The following is a 24,142-nucleotide window of genomic DNA, read 5'->3' as shown; positions in this document are numbered from 1 at the left end:
TGAACAGATATCAGACTTCTTGCCTCCAGAACTGTAAGGGAATAGATTTGTATTGTTTTAAGCCACTAAGTTTGTGGCCATTTGTTACATTGGCCATAGGACACTAATGCGAAGACTCTTTCCATAAATCTAATACCATTGAAGGTTTTTACCCTCAATGCAAGAATGTACTCATCAGTGCAGGGAGACAGTAAGAAAGCATGTCTATTTTCGCCTGGGCTCTGTGTCAAAAGTATAATTCTTTAAACATCTATTTTTTAATTCAAACTTGTCCTCCCATGAACTTAGAGTTCATATTTACACTAACAGCATGGTGTGAGAAACTCCAAGCTGAGACATTGAAATGTCATAAGTGATTGCGGAATTTTTATGTAAGAACAAAGGCCAAGAATAGCTTAAAGCGGAGCAACAACAAAGCGGAGGGACTTGGCACTTGCCCCCACAAAATGTCAACAGTAATTAAAAAGCTATAATAATTAGGACAGCGTGGTTCTGGCACAAGGATAGAGAAATAAATGAGTGAAACACTATAGAGAACCCAAAAGTAGACCCACATATATGAAAACTTGATTTATGCCAGAGATTCCATTGCAGAGAGTTAATTTGAGATTGATCATGGGCCTAAATATAAAATCTAAAAACATAAAACTCTTAGAAGAAAATATAAGACAATATCTTTGCAACTTTTGGTGGGCAGAAATGCCCTACTGTACCAAAAGAGCAATAATACTTAAGAAAAAGAACTAATAAATTTGATTTTCTGCTTATCAAGGTACAACATGAAGAAAATGAAAAGGCAAGCTAAGGAGTAAGAGAAAATATTCTATATACGTATATAGTTGACAAAGAATCTATATCCAAAAAATGAATAATTCCTACTACACAATAATAAAAAGACAAAGAAAATAGGCAAAAGACTTGAACAGACATGTCACAAAAATATAAATATACAAATGCCCACAAGCACATGAAAACATACTTATAATTTTAAATCATGGGAATGCAAATTAAAACTTCATGGATGCGTTGCTTTACAAACACTGGAATCACTAAAGTTAAAAAGACTAACAATACCAACTATTGATGAAGTTGAGGAAAATTGGAACTCTCATATACTGTTGGTGGTGATGTAAAATGATACAACCACTTTGGAAAAGCAGTTTGGCAGTTTCTTATAAAGTTAAAAATGCATTTAACACTACGATCTAGGTATTCCACTACTAGATTTTTACCCAACTGAAATGAAAATATATATTCAGAAAAAGACTTACACAAGATTGTTCCTAGAAGCTTTATTCATAAAAGCCAAAACCTGCAGATCGTCCAAAATTACATCAACAAATAAATGGGTGGCTGCATTGTGAAATAGTCGTATAACCATTAATAAAATGAATAAATTATAGATTCACATAACAATGAGGATGAACCTCAAAAATTAAGCAAAAGAAACCACACAAAGAATGGCACACAATATTGAATCCTTATGAAATTTTAAAACAGGCAAAACTAAGCTATGGTGTTAGAGATCAAAACAGTGGTTTTCTCTGGGGTGGTAAATTAACTAAAAATTGATATAAGGGATTTGCTGGTGTAATGAAAATGTTCTATATCATGATTGGAGTAGTGGTCATACAATTGTATACATCTATCCAATTGAAATATTTTTATTTTAACATATGTACGTTATACTTCAACCAAAAAATACATATCTAATGGGACTCGAGAATTTGAGTTATCAGACACAGACTTTCAAATAGCTTTTATGAATATGTTAAACAGATGTAAGAAATATGAGAAATCCAGTGGATAAATGAAAATTAATTGACAGAGATAGAGAAAAATTGAGAGAGGGAAGCATGCACATAAGAAAGTGAGCACACTGGAAATTCTAGAAATATATATAAAAATTCAGTGTGGAAATTCTAGAAATACATATAAAAATTCAGTGGTTTAGACACAGTGAAGGGAGAATTAATGAACTAGAACACAGGTCAGAAGAAAAATATAGCATGAGACACAAAAAGGCTAAAAACTTAAAGTACATAAAAGAGAGGTTTAAAAGATATAAGATCAGTTGAGAAGGACTAATATGCATATAATTTGAATCCCAGAGGTAGAGAAATTAGAGAATGATATGGAAGCAAAACGTTTGACTAGATAATGACAAAGCACTGTCCAAATTGAAGGGCATAAAACCATAATTACCAGAATCCCTACGAACCCATGTAGGATAATTTAAAAGACATACAAACAGACACATTAAAGTTAAACTGCTAAAAACAAAAACCAAAGGGAAAAATCGCAAAGGTAGCCTGAAAACTGTTCATTGATTTTAAAATCAGCTGATTTAACAGATATAATAAAGACATTTTGAGACAAAAATAATAAAACATTTAAAATTTATCATCATACCTTTACCTAAAGAAATATTTAGGGCACTCTTCAAAGCCTAGGAAAATTCTCCCAGATGGATAAGAGAAGAAGAATGAAAATGATAAATATAGGTGTAATGCTAAATAAGTATTGAAGTATAAAATAATGATTGCATGTTAGATATAAAATATATTTGTAAACTACCATAATGTAAAGTAATTTATATAAGTTTAAATGGAGTTAAATGGTATTAGAGCTTTATAAGAATTTTCTTTATCAAGGAAAATGTAAAAGTATTGATTATTATTTGATTTTCCTAAGTAAAGAATGCATGCTAAATGAAACTTTGATACATTACTGATGGAAATGTTAAATGGTACAACCACTTTGGCCAACAGGTTGGCGGATTCATATAAACATATGCTAACTATACAATCTTATAGTTTCCTCCCTGGGTATTTAGTAAGAGAAAAGAAAGCATATGTTAACACAAAGATCATATGTAAATTTTCACAGAAGCTTTATTCATAATAGTCAAACATGGGAAGCAATCCAAATGTCCATTAACAGGTGACTAGAAAAACAAGTTATGTTTTATAATGCAGTGAAATACTACTCAATAATTAAAAAGAATGAACTGTTGATGGATGCAACAACATGAATAAGTCTTCAAAATACTACGCTGAGTGAAGGAAGTCAGACAAATAGTAAACACACTGTATGATATTTATGTGAAACTGTAGGAAAGAAAAATCTAATCCATGGTGGAAGAAAGAAGATTGGTAGTTACTTAGGGCCAAAGTGGGGATGAAATTGTCACAAAGGGACCTTTAGTGTGATGAAAGTATTCTATAGATGATACATATGATGGAATGGTGAGAGAGTACAACCAGATGGTAGAAGTATGAAAGGAGCACAGTTTATCACAAGACTGTGACAGTGTAATTGGTCTGTGGTACTGGAGATCAAGTAAGACATGGACCCCGGCTCTTGAGTTCATGATCCTGAGGTGTAAATGAACAACCACCTTTTCAGACCTAAAACAGTGTACTCAAGAGGAGAGTCAGTTTTAAGTTAAGACGAAACTGAGGGGGTACATTCAGCGAAGAGGCTGAGAATATAAGTGAATTTTCTGGTCTTAGAGGAGCAGAGTTGGAGAGCTGGGAGGAGTGGGAGCAAGCAGTTGTAAAGAAGCCATGGGATTTAGAGCCAGATTCAGTAATGTACTTTGTGAAACAGGATTAAGGCTAACTGACTATAAATTAACAAAAAAATCTCACCCTTTTGGTGGTGTCTGAAGTAAGCAGGTATACAAAGCATGATTAATCCTGAGGGTCTCCTAAGGGAGGGTGCATGCTCATTTTCAATGCAGTGGTCTGAAATGTTTTTGTTTTTGTGTCCCTAGGACCTACCTCTATGCAAAGCACAGAACAGGCAGTTGGTAACATTGGAGAAAAGAAGAAAATAAGAACTATGTTATCAAAAATAATAATGACAATATAATTACTATAAAAAACATTATTCACTCTGATGGGAGCAAATGTGGTGCATTGTTTTGGGTTATGGTCCAGGCTTGAAGATTAAAGTCAATTTCACCCATGACACATTCACTGAGGGCCAGGTACTGTGCTCAGTGTCGGGTGTATAGAGACAATTTGCTCATGGCTCATGCTCTCAAGCAACTCCTTGTTTGGGTGAGACAGATATGTGTCATCAAGCATATTAGAGTTTCAGAATTGCTCAAAGGAAATGAAGGGGTGTGTGTGTGGTGGGGGCGGGTGTTGGTCAGTGATACCTGAGCAGTTCCAAAAGACTTCATAGAAAAGTGTTAAAAGAGAAGCCCAAGGTGCAGGCCTGGATCTCCTATTAAAATTCTGAGCCTCTCTTTTTCCATCCATTAAGTGTACCAAATGCTTGATTGAGGAGCCTGCCATCTCTGACTAACAGCTCTTCAGAAGATAACAGTCCTAATTAAGTCCTAGGGAACAGAGCTCTAAAAATCGCTGCCAGGATATGGCACAGAAACACTCGTGTTGCAGTAGAGTTTTCTTTATCCATGTACTGGCATACTGCTGTGAGTGTCCCAGGGTAGGCAACTGCATTCATTGGTAACCATAACTGAGATACCTTGCTTTCCCCATAAGATACTCCCTGCTTGGTGTGATCAGAGGGTTACTGAACCTTAGGTCGGTTCTCAGGGCTTACCAGGTTATAAAACCAGATAATTTGTTAATAGGTACTAGCTATTTCACTGATTCCTGTCGTACTTAAAATGGTGCTTTCGCTTATCAGCCTTGATGACTCCCCTGCCTAATTTGTGCGAAGGTGCTCTTTTATGTTCTCTCCATTGAAATTGGATTGAGTCTTTTCCAGTCTGAATTTGTATTTATATAACAAAGAAAAAGTGAGGTGTTCAAGGGGACAAGATGGGAGAGGAGGCTCCAGAGGCTGCAGCACACATGTAGCATTAACAGAACCACTACCTTATCTGCTCACTTTTCTATACAGCTTCTCTCACTGTACTAGGACTTCCATCAGTACTTCAGTCCATGCCCTCTTGACCCAGGCTCATGAGATTCTCATTCTCTTTCTTCTTCAGCATGTCAATGCTCAGAAAGTGGTTCTGACCATCCTCACTTACTCAAGTCTGGACGCCTTTGGGTATAGCATCTGTATTACCAATCAAAATTCTGGGGGCGGAGACAGCAGGGAATATTCATACTTAGGGAGAATGGAGGCACAGAAAGATTAAAGAAATACCCAAGATACAAAGTAAAGTAAGTAGCAGAACACAGGACTTTTTATTTCTAGTGTAGCACTCATCTAGACTATAATTACTAACAATTATAAAACTATCATGATAATATTGTTAAAAATGGGCTTATAATATATGACTAATTTATATAATTATATAATTATATAATTATGACAATACTATTGTTAGCAAAGACAATAATAATGTTAATTACAGAAGCTACTATTTATTGATTACTCTGTGCCAGGTATTGTGCTGTGGCCTTTATAAATATCTCTTTAAATCCCTCCACAAATCACTGAATCTGGGGTCATCCCATTCATTTTATACAAGGTAAAAACGAGGCTTAAGGTATGACTAGTAAAGGTCACATTACTAGTAAGTGAGATTGCCCAGACTTTAGTCTAGTTTAGTCTGACTTTAAAGCTCATGCTGGTAACCACAACACTATATGGCTCATATGTATGTTTAAAATTTTGGAAAGGTCGGAAAAATTTGAAACAAAATTTGAAAGTGAATGAAAGAAAATCTTAAATTAAGGTTAACACCACCACGAACAAAAGAATCAATTGATCTAAAATCAGACACTGGCTTGACCAGTATTCACAAGAAATAGATGTGGGAATAGCTTTGATAGTTCATGAAGCTCAATAGGGGCCCAAAATGTGATGTGGCTACAGAACCAGTTTCCACAATAGTTTCTTACATTATTAGGAGAACATTGTCCAGGATTAGGGAAGTGAAAGCTTACTGAGCTCAGACCATGTCCACAGTCTTAGACTCAGCTCTGGGCTATCATGATGGTGAAAGAGGAGAAACAAGAAAAAGAACTGGAGATGTTAAGTCTGGAAATGAGCAAATTCATGAGGAACCATGGCCACCCTTTTCAGGCCTGAAGGGCTGTCCAAGGGAGGAGGGAGCAGGCTTTGTTTCCAGTGTGGCCACAGAAATAAGCTTTGAGATCAATCAGTAGGGTGAGAGTTAGAGAAAGACAAGTTTCAGCTAATAAGGTAGGGTTTTCTAATTAAAAAATAAAAGTTCCGACAAAGGAATGAGCTACTTACTCTTCAGTGGAAGTGTTTAAGCATAGGCTAGAGGGCAACTGTCGTAAATGCTGTACTGGAGATTCCTATGCCTATGCAAATGGGGATGGGGTAGTTACTTGGTGGACCGGCTCAGCTTTGACATTCTCTGTTTTTGTACTTTAAAGGGGCTATTTGGAGTGGGCCAAAGCTCCTCCTTTTAAGTCATAAGCTGGTGATCTCATCAAATGTGTTCTCAGTGTCTTCCAGTGGCACTTGTTCTCATTTCTTTCCCTTCCTAGGTGTCACGACTGTTCTCACCATGACCACTTTGAGTATCAGTGCCAGAAACTCCTTACCTAAAGTGGCATACGCGACAGCCATGGACTGGTTCATAGCCGTCTGTTATGCCTTTGTATTTTCTGCGCTGATTGAATTTGCCACTGTCAACTACTTTACCAAGCGGAGTTGGGCTTGGGAAGGCAAGAAGGTGCCTGAGGCCGTGGAGACGAAGGTGAGATACAACAAAGGAGGGGCTGGGAAGCACCCCCTGAGAGAAATGTATTGGGACCAGGAGTGGGCAGCCTGCAGCCTGCAGAACTGGGCAGGGCTGTGTGCTGTTTACTGGGGTCATCAATCCAATTCTCAACTGGAGTGCTTCTTGGCAATGTGGTTATTGGATGGAGGCAAAAGAAAGAGGGCAGGTATCATGGAAAGCTGATGTCTTGTGATGAGGGATCAAACCTAAGTCTGATGGCTAGACTCAAGGGAAACCCGTTGATACTTACGAGAGTCGACTCCATCTTCAATGCAGAGTAGTACAATTTCTAGGGCCATGTCTTCTCACTTCCCAGTACATTCACAGTACAGTCACACTAAAGTGATTGTGATTCCTTCTGTGTGTATGCTCATTTTATAATCTTCACTTTGATTACTCTTCTCTGCTTGGCAAAAACCTCTACATCCTTCAAGACCAAACTGAAATGCTACTTTTTCCATAGATCCTTTCCAGAATCCTCCAGACAGATTTAGCTTTTTGGGGGGGAGAGGGTGCTCCTGATATTAACATTAATGATTTGTATTAAAGCTATTTGGCACCTCTTCACTAGACTCTGTAGTTCTTGAGGGTAAGAGTTTGCCCACCTCATCTTTCTAACTATACAGCATTCTTGCTCAGCATCTGACTAAGAGTAAAATCTGAATAAATGTTGGTTGGGTTAATGGATGGATGGTAAGAAAGAGAAAAGTGAATAAAAAACAATAAACCAACTCCAACTGATAGAAGTAAAACATGACTACAATGAAATCAAGATTGTTGCTTGGGCTACTTTACATGAGTTCAGCTCTCTAGATAGAGGAAGACTATCAAAAGATGCTAAAATACACTGGCAGACGTGATTCCAGAACCATTCAAGTCCTCTTTGAAGAATTGTGGAGATGAGAAAAGGTAAGGTAGATTTTTTTCAAAATGTAGGGAAAGATGGATTCCATAGAATACAGAGTGGTCTGTTGGAAAAAAAAATTAGAATAGATTTTAACTGTTTACTTAGATAAAGTTTATAATTCCTTGCTATAAATTATAAATAAATAAGTATATTTCTATTTCCTCTTGCTACTATACCATAGGAATTTTGGGTTAGTTTATTATTATATAGTTTAGCTGTTACCTATTTATCTAATATTGATTTATCAGCTATCAGTATACCTATCCAACTTTATACCTTCTTTCTCTACCAGTCCCTGCCACCTCCCACATTTTGTTTGTTATACTCTTACTTCTGAATTGTCTTCTTTTATACTATTTGCATGTTTTTGTTCAACCATAGTTCTTATACTTTTCACAGTTCTGCATTTAAATGGGTTCTCTTCTCAAAATAGCTTTTTCTTAGTCTCTCCATTCATTTCTTGGTTACTGTAGGGCTATACTCCAGGAGATTTTTAAGTATTATATTTCTTACTATCTTGCATGTGTGAAATTATCTGGGTTTATACTTGAATGATAGCTGGGCTGTTATATGATTCGTGGCCTACACTCTTTTTCTTATGACCCTGTAGACATTGACCGCTATACTGAATTCTAGCATTGAATGCTGTCATGCAGCTACCTAAAGCCAGTATTATTGTTTCTCACATAAGGGACTTGATTTTATTCTCTAGAGGCCCATGCGAACTTATCTTTTCTTTGTCAATCAACAGGAAATTTCTGGGCCACCGTGTTGCCCTTTAAGCCTATAGATTCACGACTGTCTTTGTTTCAGGAAAGCTTCTGAAACATCTTAGTTCTGTTCTCTTCATAGAAGCAGCAGTTATGCATAACATAGAGCTTTTTTTGTCTTCCATATCTGTTATTTATACTATAATAATTTATAACTCTTTTATTGTTTTCCATTTCATTTTACTCAGTTTTCTCAAGCTTGCCTTCCATGATGCTGACCATTTTCAGCAATGTCTTCTCCTGAACTGCCTTCTTTTCTGTGGTAGTTTCCTTTTTTCCTCACATTTGTTTTATGATTTCTGCTGAAATATTTGTCAGTCATTCTATGACAAAATGTTTCTTTGGTGTGTTCTTCAACAATCCTTCACTGGTGAAGTTTCCTCCTTTTTGCAACATATTTTGCATCAGTTCTAAGTTAGTTTGTTTTTCAGTTATTAGTTGAAGCTGAATTAGAGGAGTTCGTTACTAGTCCTTCTATGGGTAGAAGCATCATTTTTGTGAGAAAGAGTAGGGATAAATGATAGCTTGAAATCATCTGCTGACTATTTGGTCTCTTATGAATGTAATCCTTCATGTAATTGTGATTCTCCTTCTAACTAGCAAGAAGACTCCCTTATTCACAAGGAAGCCATCTACATTACAGGTGTGTGTGTGTGTTGTGAGTGTGTGTAGGTGTGTGTGCAATATCCATTAATTTTTCCAGTCTCTGCCTCCCCTGCTACTATAGGATATACAAAAGTGCTCACTACCAGCCTGAAAACTATGATTTTATTTCAAAGAAGGGGACATTTGTATCCCTTCTCAGGTCTTCACACCAACTTTTGAGGACTCTTCTTCTTGGTCTGAAATCCAGAACAGCATCTTAGGCATCCTGACCCACTTTCTGCTACACTTGGGGGCCTTATTTTTTTTGGGGGGGGCGGTGAGGGTTAGAGATGTTTTCAGGTTTCATCAAAGATGGAGTCTTGGTTTCTATCTCTCATTTGCCTTGTTGTTTTTGGTCGGTTTTAGAGAGGAGAAGAGAGCAAGAATATCCTATTCTATCATATTAAACGGAACAGTCCTAGAATCTGTTATTTAGCAGACTTTTAAAGAGAAATTAGCAACATTTACTGATATCCAGCTTGGGATTACTAAGAAGAAATTATGCCCAGCTCACCTCATCATTTTTTATGAAAAGTTTCCTAGACTGGTGAACCAGGGGGATATAATAGACTTTATCAAGACACTTGACAAACATTTTTCATTATACCTCCATGAAGAAGAAACAACAGTGAAAAATAGTACAGCTAGGCTGATATAGTTAGTTGACCAATTGAAGTAAAATAAAATTGGCTGATGGATTGATGAATAGAGGTCCCTAGAGATGCTTCACAGAGTCTTGTCCTTGACCATGTCCTCTTAAATGTTGTCATACATGGCTCAAATAAAGACATATAAAAGGCAAGAGATTCAAATTTGTAGACTAGCATCAGTTCATGTTGCTGGAGGGGAGAATAGTCTGAATTAGAACTCAAAAAGAACTTCTTAAGTCTGAATGAGCAGGCTGTGAAATCAAAATATTAAAATTTACCAAAGCAAATATAAATTCTTACACATAGGTACAAAAAAATGAACTCTGGGATAGAAAAGCTTCATAAAAATGGCACACTAGAAATAAGATACAGGGCTATGGAGAAAAAGTAACTGGAAATATAATCCTACTGTGTGGTGTAACTCTTAAAAAGACTTATTTGATTTGAACCTAAGTTAAGAATAACATAGAACAAGAGAGATGATAAACCCTTTTTGTATTTTGTACTGGTTGGGCTATATTTAGAGTACGCTATTACAATATGGTTATTACATTGGAAAAGGACATTGATAAGTGCCTGAAGGGAATGATGATTGCTCTTTTTAGATGTCTTGTGGATAATGAGGTAGTATTGTTTTCTGTGGCCTTGAAGGAGTGCGTGGGTGAGTTGATGGCAGAGAAACAACTAGAACAGATTGGAGGAAATGGTAGGGATGGATGTCAATTCAGTATAATGAATACTTTTAAACCTTTCACTGTCTCTATAGTGCACAAACTGGACCGAGTGGCTTCTGAGGAATCTTTCAGGCCTAAATCTCTGACACTGGCTAAGATGAGGGAGGCTAACAGAAGTCTTATGCTGGAGCAGTTACTTCCTGTTCCTTGATCAAAGATCTTTTCCACTAACAAACCTGTGAGCAGGCTCACTGGCCCCTCTTTTTTGATCATAACCTCTTTGTCTTATAATCCAGCAAAATGAGGACCATTTCTCCAATTTCAAAATATGCTGAAAATGAAAAAAAGAGAATGAAAATAATGGTCCAGAACCCTTCTTCAAAGATAATTTTCTCATTCTTCTTCATTAGCTACTCCTCATGGTCAATCCATTTAAGCTATGTAAGAGAAGCAGATTATGAGATTTTAAGAGAAAATGTCATGCAGGGGTCCTTACTGTGGAGATGTTATTCTTTGTGTATGCTGATGCAATGTAGAGGAAACAACAGTGTGAGCCACAGGTCTACAGAAAACAAAAATTAGAGTGAAGGAAAAGTAGAAATATTGGAATTTAATCATAACTCATGTAGTCAAGGCCCAGAAATTATCTAACATGTGAAATGTCAGCAGCCAGATGTATGCTCTTCTGCTTCTTCTAAAGAAGATGGATGTCTCCAGAGAAAAGGTCTTTATCTGCTGACATTTTGGAGTACTCCAGAAAATGACCTGCTTCCAACTCATCATTTTTATCATAGTCTACCAATCAACAAGCCCAGTTCAGATATAGTGAGCACATAGACATTTTCTCTGCTGCCTTATTCTTATATAAGTTTGGGATACCAAGGATCACCAAAGCAAAGTTTGCAATATGGAAGATAGAAACAAAGATTAAAAGAGAACAACTCATCTTGGAGGGCACAGAGATAATTTAGGGAATAAAAGAAAATTTTGGAAAAACAAATTTGCATTGCAGGGAGAGCTATAGATATTTAATACCTGTGAAACAAGAAAAGGATTCTATGTAAAAGGAAGTGGAGAATAAGAAAGAGATCTTACAATTATAAAAAATAATGGATAAAGATTTCTATTGAAAGGTGGGGAAAAGCAGTGGGAAATGGAAAGGGAAAGGTAAGAGTCTGAGGGATGAACCCAGGCAGTTCTTCCAATTCAGAACTTCTAGAGTGAATGAACAGAGAAAAGGGAAGGAAGGAAATTAGCAAAGAATTGCTACAGCCATTTTTCTTAGTGGAAAGTCAAAGCCTGGAGATTGACAAAGATAGAGATATATGGCAGATTGTGTCACTCATATGCCCACATAAAGATGCATTGTCATGGAATTTCAGAAAACCAGGGACAGGAGATAGTTAAAAGAGCTTCTAGAAATAAAAGTAGATGCATCAAAAAGAAATGATAAGCACAACGGTATCAGACCTTTCAATTATCCTGGATGTTGGACGACAGTGGAGCTCTGCCCTCATAAATCTGAGGGACAAACCATTTTAAACCTAGAATTCCATGTTAGCCAAAGTATCAATTAAGTAGAGAGGTATGGCAGTTATTTTCAGACCTGCAAGAGTTGAGAAATGTCATGCACCACACACCCTACCATAAGAAGATGTTTTATTAAAACAAGAGAGTAGAAATAAAAGAGAAAGGCATAGGATCCAGAAGGGAGGGTATCCAACAGAAGAGAAGTAAAAGTAAGTCCTAAAATGACAGCTGTGCAGTAAGCCTTGAGAAGAGGCTCCGATTCAGTTTGGAGCAAAAGACTAGAGGTATTTATATAATAATTTATAATAATGTTACCATTATTAATGGTAATATGATTATTGATTGAGCTAAAATATTGCTATGACTTGTATTGAAGGTAGGGGGAAGGATCACTTAAGTAGGGTAAATCATGGTTTATCACAATGAAAAGACAATTGGTAATGTACAAAACGGATAGCAATAAAAGCATATTTCTTAGAAATAAATATTAGAAGCATAGCTAAGAGTGAATATAATTGCATATGACGAGCTGGACCAAGGGCTGTGGTGCATCAGGGTGAGGGATTCCTGGTTTTCATCATAAGCCTTTCAGTTATATTTCTCTTTAAACTATGTACATATATGACTTTGATTAAATTTTGGAAAATTACAAGTAACGAAACAAATTAAAATGAAATAAAACTCTATATTTAAAAAGAAGGTATGTATTCTTAGAACGGCTTTTAAAATATTCATAAATTCTTACTTTTGGAGAGACAGTCATTCTTAGACTCTTTTTGTTATTTTCAAATGAGAAAAACCCAGCATCTTGTTCTAGAGTCATATTTTATCTTATATTACATTGGAGAAAATACTCAACTTCCATCCACATCTTGGAAAAATATGATTTTTGATCATTAATGGCTTATAAATCTATGGGGTATTCTTGCAATGTAAATATAGCCACAGATTGAGAAAGCTTTTGGTATTTATCCTGCAGACTTAATAGCATTAGATGTAGCAGTAAAAACAGATAGCAGTCATTACTGGAAGATCTGTGAGATGCAAAGCTAAACATTAAATGCCCTAGCACTTGGGAGCTGAATGTGTAAGGAGGGAAGGAAGGTGTTTACACACTCACATACAGATCACCAATACAAGACCAAGTGTTGAGCATCATAGGAGAGAGAGACCCAAAATGCTCCTTCTTCATATGTTTTTTTTTTATCTTACTTCATCTTGGTCATCTTACCAACATCATTACCTCTTCTCTATGTTTTATTTCCATATAGGAGTTTTTAAATGATTTTATATCATTTGCAACCACCTCAAGTCCTGCCTTTGTCACTTGAGAAACCCATCTGTTCCCATAATTAGAAATGAGCCTTTTGGTCAGCTCGATCAAATGAAGTCTGAGATGTCCCACCTGCTAGGCCCTGCTGCTGTTTCCACCACGAGGTGAGGGTGTTGGAAACAAACCAGTCTGATTGCCTGCGTACTTGGCCTAGGGTTTCTTCAAGAAGATTGTGAGAGCAAGTCGGTCAATGGTATAGGTATGTTTGGAACTGTTGCCTGGTATCAGAAAAGCCTCGTCATTAACTTTGCTGTAGACATGTGGGGCCATATGTCCTTCAGGGCTCACTTCCATAGCATCCTTGGTCACCACCCAAATAATAATGTCCTCTGGTTATTTATCCTCTCCTCACTTCTTATCTTGCTACCTCTCTGTTTTTTTTTGGCTAGACTTATTCTTCCACCCCACGTGAACTTCACCTCACTTCCCTCAGGAATCCTGTCCATTCCTCCAGTGAAATCTTACTCACTGGTGAAAAACAAACAGCAAAAAAAAAAAGTTCTGCACCATCAGTTTCTTCACAAAACAAGCCCTCTGAATCTTAACTGACACCTGATTCTCAGCTGAAACTTCTCTTCCACTGTCTTCTTGCCTGGTGGGAGCTGTTCATCCTCTCATTTTCCAGAAATTCAGTTCTCATTCTCTAAATCTCCAATACTGTTCTAGACCATCACTCTTCCTCTCTTTTCTATTAAACTCTCCTTTGAAGCTCCAGCTCTTTACTTGGCTTCTGCTCCATCTGGATTTCTTGATTTTACTTTTCTTTCTTGGTGTTTTCCTCAGTATTATCCTTGTTTTCTTCCTGACAGCTAAACGTTGGAGAACCCCAGGATTCAGATCTCTTTTCTTGTGAATCTGTACTCACTTCCCAAGTGACCTCATTCAGACTCATGACATTGAATTAATGCTTTCTAGAGGCCAACAGCTCCCAAATATATATCTCCAGCCAGACCTGAGTCTGCAGCTGTCCACTTCTCCTTTGGGATGTCTAATGGTAATAGAATCTTTATGGCCAAACAGACCTCTGATCTTCCCCCAAATCGTCTCACCTTCAAGTCATCCCATTGTAGCTAATAACTTCACCATTCTTCACATGCTCAGGCTAAAGACCTAGGTTCAATTTTTAATTCTTCTCTTTCTCTCACTTGTCTATCCCTACTCTGAACCACTGAAACCCAGTTCATTTGCAAGTCCTAATTGCTTCACATTCACAATAATTTTTGAACCTGTATACTTTTCTCTCTCTTTTCCACTAATTTCCCAGTCTAGGACACCACATCTCACACTAGCCTCATTAGGGTTAACCTCCTAATCATAATCCTCTGCTTTCATACCTACCACCTATTCTCTGCCCTATCCAGAAATGTATTTTAAATTGTAAATTAGAAAAGTTCTGCTCAAAATACCCTAATAGCTTCCCTTCACACTTTGATCAAAATCTGCAGTCTGTACCATGGCTCTCAGAGCCCTGCAGGCTCTGGTCCCCAGACACATGATGTTTCTTCCTAGCATCTTGTTTTTGTTTTATTCCATTCATTCCACTCAGGTCACAGTGCCCTCATCACTGGTCTTTGAACACGTCAGACTCATTCCAGCTCCAGGTGCTTTGTCCTTACTAGTCTCCCTCTCTGGAATTATTGTCATTTGGATCTTTCTGTGGTTTGCTTCATCATCGATTCTGGCCTCCATTTCCCTTCTCAGAGAGACCTGCCCTGACTTTTTAAACTAGCACCCACCATCTCTCTCTTCACTTATCTTGCTTTCAGAGACTCCATAACACTTATCTGCTTCCAGTGGTGCATTGCTATATATATTTATTTGCATACATGTTTATGATATGTCCCCCTTTACTGGAATGTGAGTTCCTTGGAGGCAGGTGACATATTTTGCTGTTCACTGCTGTACCCCAGCAGTATAGTATTTACCACATAGTTTAGATACAAGATTTAATAAGTGATTGAATACCCTCTGTGCTGTCTTTAATCCCTTTCCTTCTCAATCCAGGTTAAGTCCCATGGTGTATCATTGCATTCACTCACCAGTACCCTCAGCCTCCTCAATCCCTTCAATCCAAATCCTCTATTGCTCTCTAAAAAAATTATACAGAAAAAAAAATTCCAAAGCCATTGATAGATTGGTAACATTTATGAACACACAGTCTTGAATTCTGCTGGTCCCTCGATCTGTAACTACAGTCCCTCTCTGTGTTCTTGAACAGTCATGCCTTCTATTTCCTACAAAATTGATTTTAAATCTTGACTCGTCCCTTCACCTTCCACATGGGAAAAAGAAAAGCCATTGTATGAGATTCGCATCAACTTACCATGTACTTCTCTCCCACCAAACATTGTATCTGTGTGACACACTCCTCAGCAGTAATCTAGTCTTGAACAATTCCTTTACTTATGCTCTGTTTACCTCACACCTTACCAGAAATCTGGTTCAAGTTGTGGTTCCTCTTCTATCTGCATTTTCTCTCCTTTCTACTAGCATGCCTGCCCCCTACAAATCCAGCAGTCCTCTGCATCTTTTGAATTCCATCGACTCATTGTTTACTGTCTCTGTTTCTTGTGCTTTCTCCCTTACATTTTGTTCTCTCTTATTTTCATTACTCTTCCTCACTAGCCTGAGTTTTCATCTGTGAATCCTGCATAGCATATGCACCGTTGCTTTGCCTGACTTCAGAAAACTGGGGTTTAGGAAAGCTTGGTGGCTGTATGGGAGTTGGCACAAAGACCTTGGATCTTGTCGGCATGGACTTTTAGTCTTGTTTGGGTCTCAAATGCATTTGTGGCTGCAGCTAACACTAATTTGCATCTCTGCTAACACTCTAATTCACATCTCTGAAAACCAGTAGACAAGAGTGTCATCTGAGGAAGAAACTCTTGAATTGGACATGCATTGATCTATAAAAGTTTTCCTTGCCTCCCCAAAGCCAATGAGGTACTTTCCAGAAGAAAAGGTGTCTTTGTCCTGGGGTCACAATGCTTCGGCAATTTGGAAGAGTCAATTTTGGTTTTGTGGTGTAGCAATTACCCCACGCTGAGCTATAGAGGTATGCTTTCTCTATAGGAAAGCTCAAGGATCAGAAAGAACAAAACCTGAAATCATATTAAGAATCTGAAATAAGGGGTCATTTTTCCATTCAGTAAAAATCCATCAAGTGTCTAAGAGCCAGGCACTTGGCTAGGACAGTAGCAAAAGAATGGCAACTTGCTCAAAGTCAAGCCAGTCTAAGCTCCTCTATCAAAATCCAGAGCTAAGAGAAGTATTGGGAAACTAGATGTAGAAATGGGAAAATATTGATCATTAATCTCTGCCTCCTACTCCTGTCTTCTCAGTACAGCTTTTGCTTTGGTTTACTTCTTTGACAATTTAGGTAAAAATTGAAGTGACTAATAAAAATGTGTCATGTTGGAAAGGGTGAAGGAAGTTAAAGGTAATTTTCCCTTACTATTAAAAAGCTCTTCTTCTCCTCCATGATAGGACATGGAGTTACAGAAAGCATTTTCTTTTTCGAATGATGCTTGGGAGAGTTGGTCATAACCAGCTTATAAAACGGTTAAATGAGAAAACATATGTGAAAGCTTCCAGCGAAGTTGCTGGTGTTTTTCTTTTCTTTCTTTTTTTTATCTACCCATGAAAAAAAGAGATTACTAAGCAAATTAACAAGTAAGCAGGCAAACAAGTAAAGTGTTCTTTTATTTAATAGCAAAGGCACTTAACGGCAGGACTCTATTCACACAACAAATTTGCTAATTATAAATGAGTCTCATGTAGTATTTAAAGCATTTACAAAGGTCTTAGAAGCATTATACTTCTTTCCCCTTTCCACTTGTACCAATGCGATTGTGATCGTCAAAGAGAAAGAGCAGTATTGCTTTTTAAATGTCTTATTAGTCAGACTGTTCATTTACATAAACCAACAGCCCTTAATCTGTCCCACTCCCACTCTCAGATTGAAAACACCGAAATCAGCCCAGGCAGGCAGGGTAGGAGAGCCTAGTGTACAGCCCATTTAAGAATTGGCCTCCACCTATCTGTGCAGCCTCTTTTCCTGCCACTCTTTTGTACACCATCATACAACTACACAAGTTTCTTGCCATCCCTCAAACATCCCTTGGCCTTTTTACTGTCCTTTACTGCATCTTCAGCTAATGAGGTCCTGCTCATCATTTGTGATTCAGCTCACAAACCACATCGCTTTCTCTGAGCCACCTTTTCCAAGACCCACCAGTACTCTGAACTCCCATAAAACTTTGCTCATATCTGTTAGAGTGCTTATCACATTCTATAGCAATGATCTATTCACAAATCTGTCTTTTCCACTAGACTGTGAACTCTGGAAGAAGAGACTAAATCTGACTCATCTTTCAACTTTCCCACTTATCCTTAAATACCTAGAATAGTTCTTGGCCCAGTAGACATTCAGCAAATGTTGGACAAAAGTTGTTATTAGGATTAGGGAGGTAAATGGCAGTGAGGTCTAAATGAGAAAAGATTTTTAAAAATCATGGGAACTCAGAAATAAAGAAAAGAAATATAAAGAGATTAGGATAAAAGGGTCAGTAAGTAAGAGGGGGTAGGCTAGGGAAACCAAGGAGGTAAAGAGGAGGAGAGGAGAAGAGTAGAACAGAATAAGCATGGGGTGCCAAACACAAAGTAACATTAAGAATGCAAAGGTAAGTTGTGTGAAATTAGGGCACTAAAACTCGTTGCTGCTTGTCATCACATAGCCATCAGCATTTCTGAAGCTCCTGTATACTCATTTTCCCTAGGAGGAAAGAGGGATGGAAGGAATGAAAGGCTAGCATAGGGAGTGAAGCAACAAACACTATAGACTATGAGGTGGGCCGCTGCCTTGGGCTTTAGTCTAGGCTAGCATGCTCCTTGGATTCTCCTGTTCCTCCATCACTCTATTTTGATTCAAACTTGAGTTTTGTCTTTTCTTCTCTCTTCTGCATAGAGGGAGCCCCAGTGAGGGTCTGTGTACACAGAGGTGGATATGTGTGGGGACAAATGGGTTAGTGTGCTTGTGTGTGTACTTGTTTCTCATTAGGCGTTTGGTTGTATAATTCTGAAGAATAGGCCAAAGGGTGGTGCCTTAGAAAGCCCCAATTGCCTCTCCCTTTGCTGTGTCAGAAGGGGTCATTTGCATAGCTCTGTAGGTAGGCTATGGCTTCGGCTTGCAGCCCTACAAGGGTGGAAAACCCTGGCCTGCCCCTTAGGTTGCTGAACGCATTTACAGTGCATGAAGGGTGGGATGCTATTATCCTGATGCATGTAAACATGCCACAGTATTTATTGTGTCTTGAAGACAAAATGACTCTGCAGACTCACCAAGCTCTCTTCCTCACAGGAGATGTGCCACTTGATGGTTGCAGCCTTTTGGAGTTATTTCTCTGGTAACCAAAATGTGTCTCGTGCCTATAGAAAGCAGAATGGTGCAGCCCTGGACAAAGTCAGGAGCCCAGGTTGCTAGTTCAAGCTCTGCCACTCAGTCTGAAGCTGAACTTCCCCATTTGTCAAATGGGAGTAATCTCACCTACCTACCTCAAAGGCTTGCTGTGTAGCTCTATAGGACCCACATGTGAGGAAAACTTCCCAGTCTACCAGTGGTTTCTATAGCCACTTGCTCCTCTGATCCTCTCAACAATCCTGCCAGTTTATCTGATCCTCATTTTACAGATGAAGAAACTGAGGCTCAAAGAGGAGAAGTGACTTCACCAAAGTCACATGGCTAGTGTGTGGTAAAGTCAGGACAAAATAAATTTTCCATTTTCAAGTTCATCTTCTATCATCCCTAGACACAAACCTGATCACTCAGTGCTATGGGCTTCATGGTCCCTGTCTCTTAACTTCCCTCAAGGCTCCTCCTCCTTACAGCCTCTGAAGGTGTTTTGTGCAACGAATTAATCACTTTTGTTTTGTTCCTTCTCCCCTACTTTTCCTGACTCCTAGAAGAAAACACCAGCAGCCCCAGTGAAGAAAACCAGCAGCACCTTCAACATCGTGGGGACCACCTATCCTATCAACCTGGCCAAGGACACCGAGCTCTCTACCATCTCCAAAGGTGCTGCTCCCAGTGCCTCCTCAACCCCAACAATCATTGCTTCACCCAAGGTCACCTATGTGCAGGATAGCCCCACTGAGACCAAGACCTACAATAGCGTCAGCAAGGTTGACAAAATTTCCCGCATCATCTTTCCTGTGCTCTTTGCCATATTCAATCTGGTCTATTGGGCCACATATGTCAACCGGGAGTCAGCTATCAAGGGCATGATCCGCAAACAGTAGATAGTGGTGATGTTGTGGCAACCAGAGCACTTGTCTCTCCCATGAAGCATCCAGGTATCCAAATCCTGGGGCTTCCCTTCATATGTTTTGGAATTTTTCTTTTTAACCCTCCACCAAGCTGTGACCCTCAAATATATTTACGGATCTCAATGAAAAAATCAATAACAAAAAATTACTTGTCCCTCCAACATGGCTGAGTGTACGCCCGTCTGAGCCAAACACTGCCATTTGCCAAGTTGCTCTTCTTAGTCTGCCAGTTTCCCCCAGCTGAGGGCACTGCATGTCTTTTATTGCACTCTGCCCACTACAGAAAGAACTAGAGGCTCCACTCCCTGTTGTGGGAGCCTTGGCTGTTTGAGAGGTCCAGATTAAGGAGAATTATTGACTGGTCAAGATCAGATGACTGACTTCCTAGGGAGCTAGGCAGGGCTATTCCACCCATGCTGCCTACCAGGGCCTACTAAGCATAAGTACCGATAGCAAAGGCAGGAGTCACTGTGAACCTCTTTCTCGATTTGGAGGTTAGTGGAGACAGTGGAAGCCCACCACCGTCCACCATGTTTGACCAAAATAGATAGAACTAACTGGGCCAACTTGGCACCAAGATGGCTGGTGCCTTGCCATGCCCGGCCCCTCAGGAAAACAGTATCCTCCTTGATATCTCTTTCCTCCAGCAAAGCCCTTAGCCTTCAATCCCTTTATCCTTCTTGTAGCCAGCTGGGCACTGCTTTGTTTGGATTCATTGTTATTTGCAAACTATTCAGGAAAATGATCAAGTATATTTTATTAAACAAAAAGAGGACAAATAGAAACAAAGAAATCTAGATCCAGTGTCAATGAAAACATTTTTTAAAGATGGAGTTGATAAGGAAGTCACCACCCTGCCAAGTCAAATAATAGAAGGGGACAGAGGTTTGGGAGTGGGGTGGAAGTTGGGATTTGAAGTTTGGCTCAAAAGAGAAGGCCATGGTGGATGAAAGTCAAATTCTTCCTTCCATGCTCCCTCCACCCCAAACCGTGGCTGAGGCTCAGGATCTTTGCTCCCACTGTATCAGGTACTCCTGGTCCTCTATTGATGCTGATTCTAGGAGGGGTGAATTAGAGATTCATACAAATATCTCTAGTCAATTTTTGAGTGGACTAAATCATTAACTTTATTACCAGTTTTGTAATATATTATTTAGGGGTCAATCGATCTCATTTGTTCTTGATCTCTATGTGAATAAAAGGGACAGGCATAATTGGAGAATTTTGATAAGGTAACTAAACTGAGTTCCAGAAATTTGATTGACTTGCCAGGGTTCCTTACAACTGTAATAGAGCAGCATTATGTGCCCCTTCCCAAAAGCCGAAATGAAGATGGACTGAGAATTCAGCTCTACCTTGACCTCAGATTCAATGTAGTTTCATTGGACCTGCTGGGTCTTGAGTGCAGTTAGGTTGACACCAGACAGGTTATAGTCACAATGTGTCACCCAAGGAGACCGCTTCTAATATCATGGCTCAAGGGAATGAGATTGTTTAAGATGGCAGCCCTGGACACTTTGGATCTAAGTACTTGCATGAGCCTAGAGTAGGCCAGAAACCCAAGGTAAAGCTGTAGAGGGCACCTGAAGCAGATTCTCCTTGCCCACCCCCTGAACAAAGCTTCTAAGGCGTTTGTCACAAGCTGCTGGTTGCCTTTTCATCTACTCTCCCCCCACTCCCTGCTTCCTTGCCATTGCTGGGATAATGCATGCCAGTCCCATTATTCCTAAGACTGTGTCTGTAAGTAAATTCATGAATAGAAGAGTATAGTCTTGTGAATATGTGGGGGTGGGGGGTGGGGTGGGCAGGGCTATTAATGGTTGTCTTAAGGAATTTAGAATGGAAGCCTGACCTTTGCCTCTCTGTATAAATTGTGTTTCCAAATGCTTTGGTGCAATGTTTAGTGGCTGTTTATTAAATAAACTCTTTCTGAATTGTACTTGGTCTGGAGAACATTTTTGGATTGCGCCTTGCCTAACTACTTCAGATGCAGCATCGTGTTTGCCCTTGGCTTTCACCCCCGCCCTCATGCCACCCTCACTTTCCACTTCCTAACACCGTTAGAATACGGGGGAAGAAAGGTATCCCTAGAGTGAGAGACCTATTACAAAGATCCAAAACGGAACCCATGTGAAAAAAAACCTCGATTGACTCGGGGGGGGGGGGTCTGATTATCCAATCAGATAGAGAAGGAAACAGTTGTGCTTCCTCTGCTAAATCCCCCACTCCCAGGAAATATAGAAAGGCATTTTTATTACAATTCTGAAGACTTACACTTTTCCATCCATTACTATTTCCCTTAGGCAATAGTTCCCTTAGGCAATAGTTATTAGTGAGAGAAAATGAGTGTCTGATTGGTTGAGCCATGTGTTGGGAAATGGATGATGACCCCTTATTTCTTACAGAGTAAGGGAGACTCTGGTAAATGACTTTATGAGATCTGCTTGAGGAAATTTCTGGTCCCTAAGGGATGAGGAGAATTTCCTTGGGAGATCATTTCAAATCATATCAAAAGTTTTCTTCTTTGTAATAAAAAGAGGAATTTGGATGATCTCACCCTTGCTGCTCATTCCAGCCCTGTGGACATCCCATGGATGCCGTTGCAGTAATCCCACAGCTCTTGACCAGTTCAACCACATTCCCAAAATAACAATGCTAGCACTGGTGGTGTTCTCACTTGTAAATAGTTTTAACTTTGTAAAATATTCCTCTAGTATTATGGTAAAGTTAAGCTGTTCCCATTAACACTCTGTTGCCAAGACCCCTAGGGTTTGAAGTCCTGCTCCCTGCTGGGCCCTGTACATCAGGACTTGAATATTTTATGGGTTTTTAGTGCATGGGAGAGATAACTCTAACAGTTCATTGGGGATACCAGTCCAGAGACTGCTAGTACACTATCCAGAAAATAGTATGTGCCCAGTAAATATTTATTGAATCATGAATACTAATCTAGATCAGGTCTACATAGGGTGGGTTTCTTCATGGTGGTGTTGCAGAAGAGACTAGCCAAACCATGAGCAACGGAGGCCAATGGAAACAAACAAATGCACTGTGCAGCCTTCCAAAGCAGCTCTAAGGGCATTCCCACTCTAAGTGTGCTCTGTTTTAAGTCATTTTAAATAGCTTTCATCTAGTTAAATAATTGTTTGATTCTATGGGCTTTTGAATTTGGGTTGTTCATTTAGGGACCTATTAGTTTATAGTGCTCAAATATCAAGAGCAGGAGAAGGCTTGACAGGACACTGGCCTCCTCTGAAAGCCTCAGATATTACCTGCTGGCCCATCCAGGACATAACCTGCCCCCGGACACAAATATGTTATAATAGCCCTAAGAGGGTTCCCCAGCCTGGACTTGGGAAGTAGGCCTTCTGGAACTCCTCTGAGTCCCTGAAAGACGTCAAGCAGGAGATGGAAGGCATGGGAAGGGAAATGGAAAAGGAAAGAAGCAATTGGGAGAAATTTTGTTCTTCAACAAAATTCTGGGACCCTAGAATTGGAAGGAAGGATCACTCCATTTAGCCCCAACAATTTCTAATTACAAGGTCCCCTTTGGCCTGGGGACATTAATCAAGTGGCCATCTACTAGGGTAAGGGTAAAGGTACCCATCCTTGTTGGCCCTCTAGGACCTCTTGTCTTCCCAGGCTAATTCCCACCATCAGAGAGCAAGCTGGATCTGTTCTGCCTTCTTGCCACAGTTTCAACAATTTGATACCATGGGGAAAGCACTGACAAGAATGGGCATCTGGAATCTAGCCAGGGCTCAATCCTATCACAGTTGTTATGATTTTTCCCCTGATCTGAGACTTAGTTCCCCATTAATAAAATGGGGTGCTGATCAGAGCCAAGGTCAACAGAGAATCATTTCCAGAAAATGGCCTGTTGGTCCACTCTATTCCTGAGGATCACCACATCCTGGGTCTCTCACAATGATTCCGCTGAACACAGTCCTATCTTTTGGTTTCCTGTGATACACCTCAGATGTGTTGGCAGTTTCAAAATAATTTGATTAAACACCATCTCCTCGCACTAAAGCTGCTTTTGCTGAGTCTCCACTAGCCGTGTTACTAACACCTAAAGGCACGCTTCCATTAGGTTACTTGACCTATCAGCAGCATTTGACACTGTTGACAGTTATTTTGTTCTTGAAATTGACTCTTTGGTTTCCATGGCACCACAATCTCCAGTTATCCATGCTTTTTTTTTTTCCTTCTACCTTTCTGTTTCTTATGTATGTCCTGCTCAACTTCTCCTGTCCCTTTATGGTTGAAGGTTCCATACAGCATTTTCCCTCTTCTAACTCCACACACTCTCCCTGATCTCATCTATCCTGATGGGTTCAGTTATCACACATTCAAATGATCTTTCATTGTGTAATAAACTACCTCAAAACTGAGTGGCATAAAGCAACAACCATTTATTAATCTTGTGGGTCAAGAATGTGGATGGGGCACAGCAGGGATGGCTTATCTCTTCTCCAGAGAGGAAGACTCAAACAATGGGGATTGACCAAATGACTGGGGACTGGAACTACTGGGGATGGAGGATGTACTTCCAAGTTCCATGTGGCAGGGAATTCTGTGATGGGATGCAGGATTATTAATTTCCCAGTTGTAGTCCTGC

At 39.3% G+C, this 24,142-nt stretch overlaps 1 protein-coding gene across 1 annotated transcript in view; it reads left to right on the top strand.

Moving 5' to 3' along the window:
- The window catches only part of GABRA3 (gamma-aminobutyric acid type A receptor subunit alpha3), a 249,801-nt gene extending 228,562 nt beyond the window's left edge, over positions 1 to 21,239 (top strand). Inside the window, exons 9-10 of the mRNA XM_077146483.1 lie at positions 6,453 to 6,664; positions 19,159 to 21,239. Of these exons, the coding sequence (XP_077002598.1) occupies positions 6,453 to 6,664; positions 19,159 to 19,494 (548 nt within the window). The 3' untranslated portion in view covers positions 19,495 to 21,239. The remainder of the gene's footprint in view (positions 1 to 6,452; positions 6,665 to 19,158) is intronic.
- The last annotated feature ends 2,903 nt before the right edge of the window (positions 21,240 to 24,142 follow it).

This window comes from Tamandua tetradactyla, chromosome X, assembly GCF_023851605.1.
Source record: "Tamandua tetradactyla isolate mTamTet1 chromosome X, mTamTet1.pri, whole genome shotgun sequence".
NCBI classification, from domain to species: Eukaryota; Metazoa; Chordata; class Mammalia; order Pilosa; family Myrmecophagidae; genus Tamandua; species Tamandua tetradactyla.
This window is presented reverse-complemented; position numbering and strand designations above follow the sequence as displayed.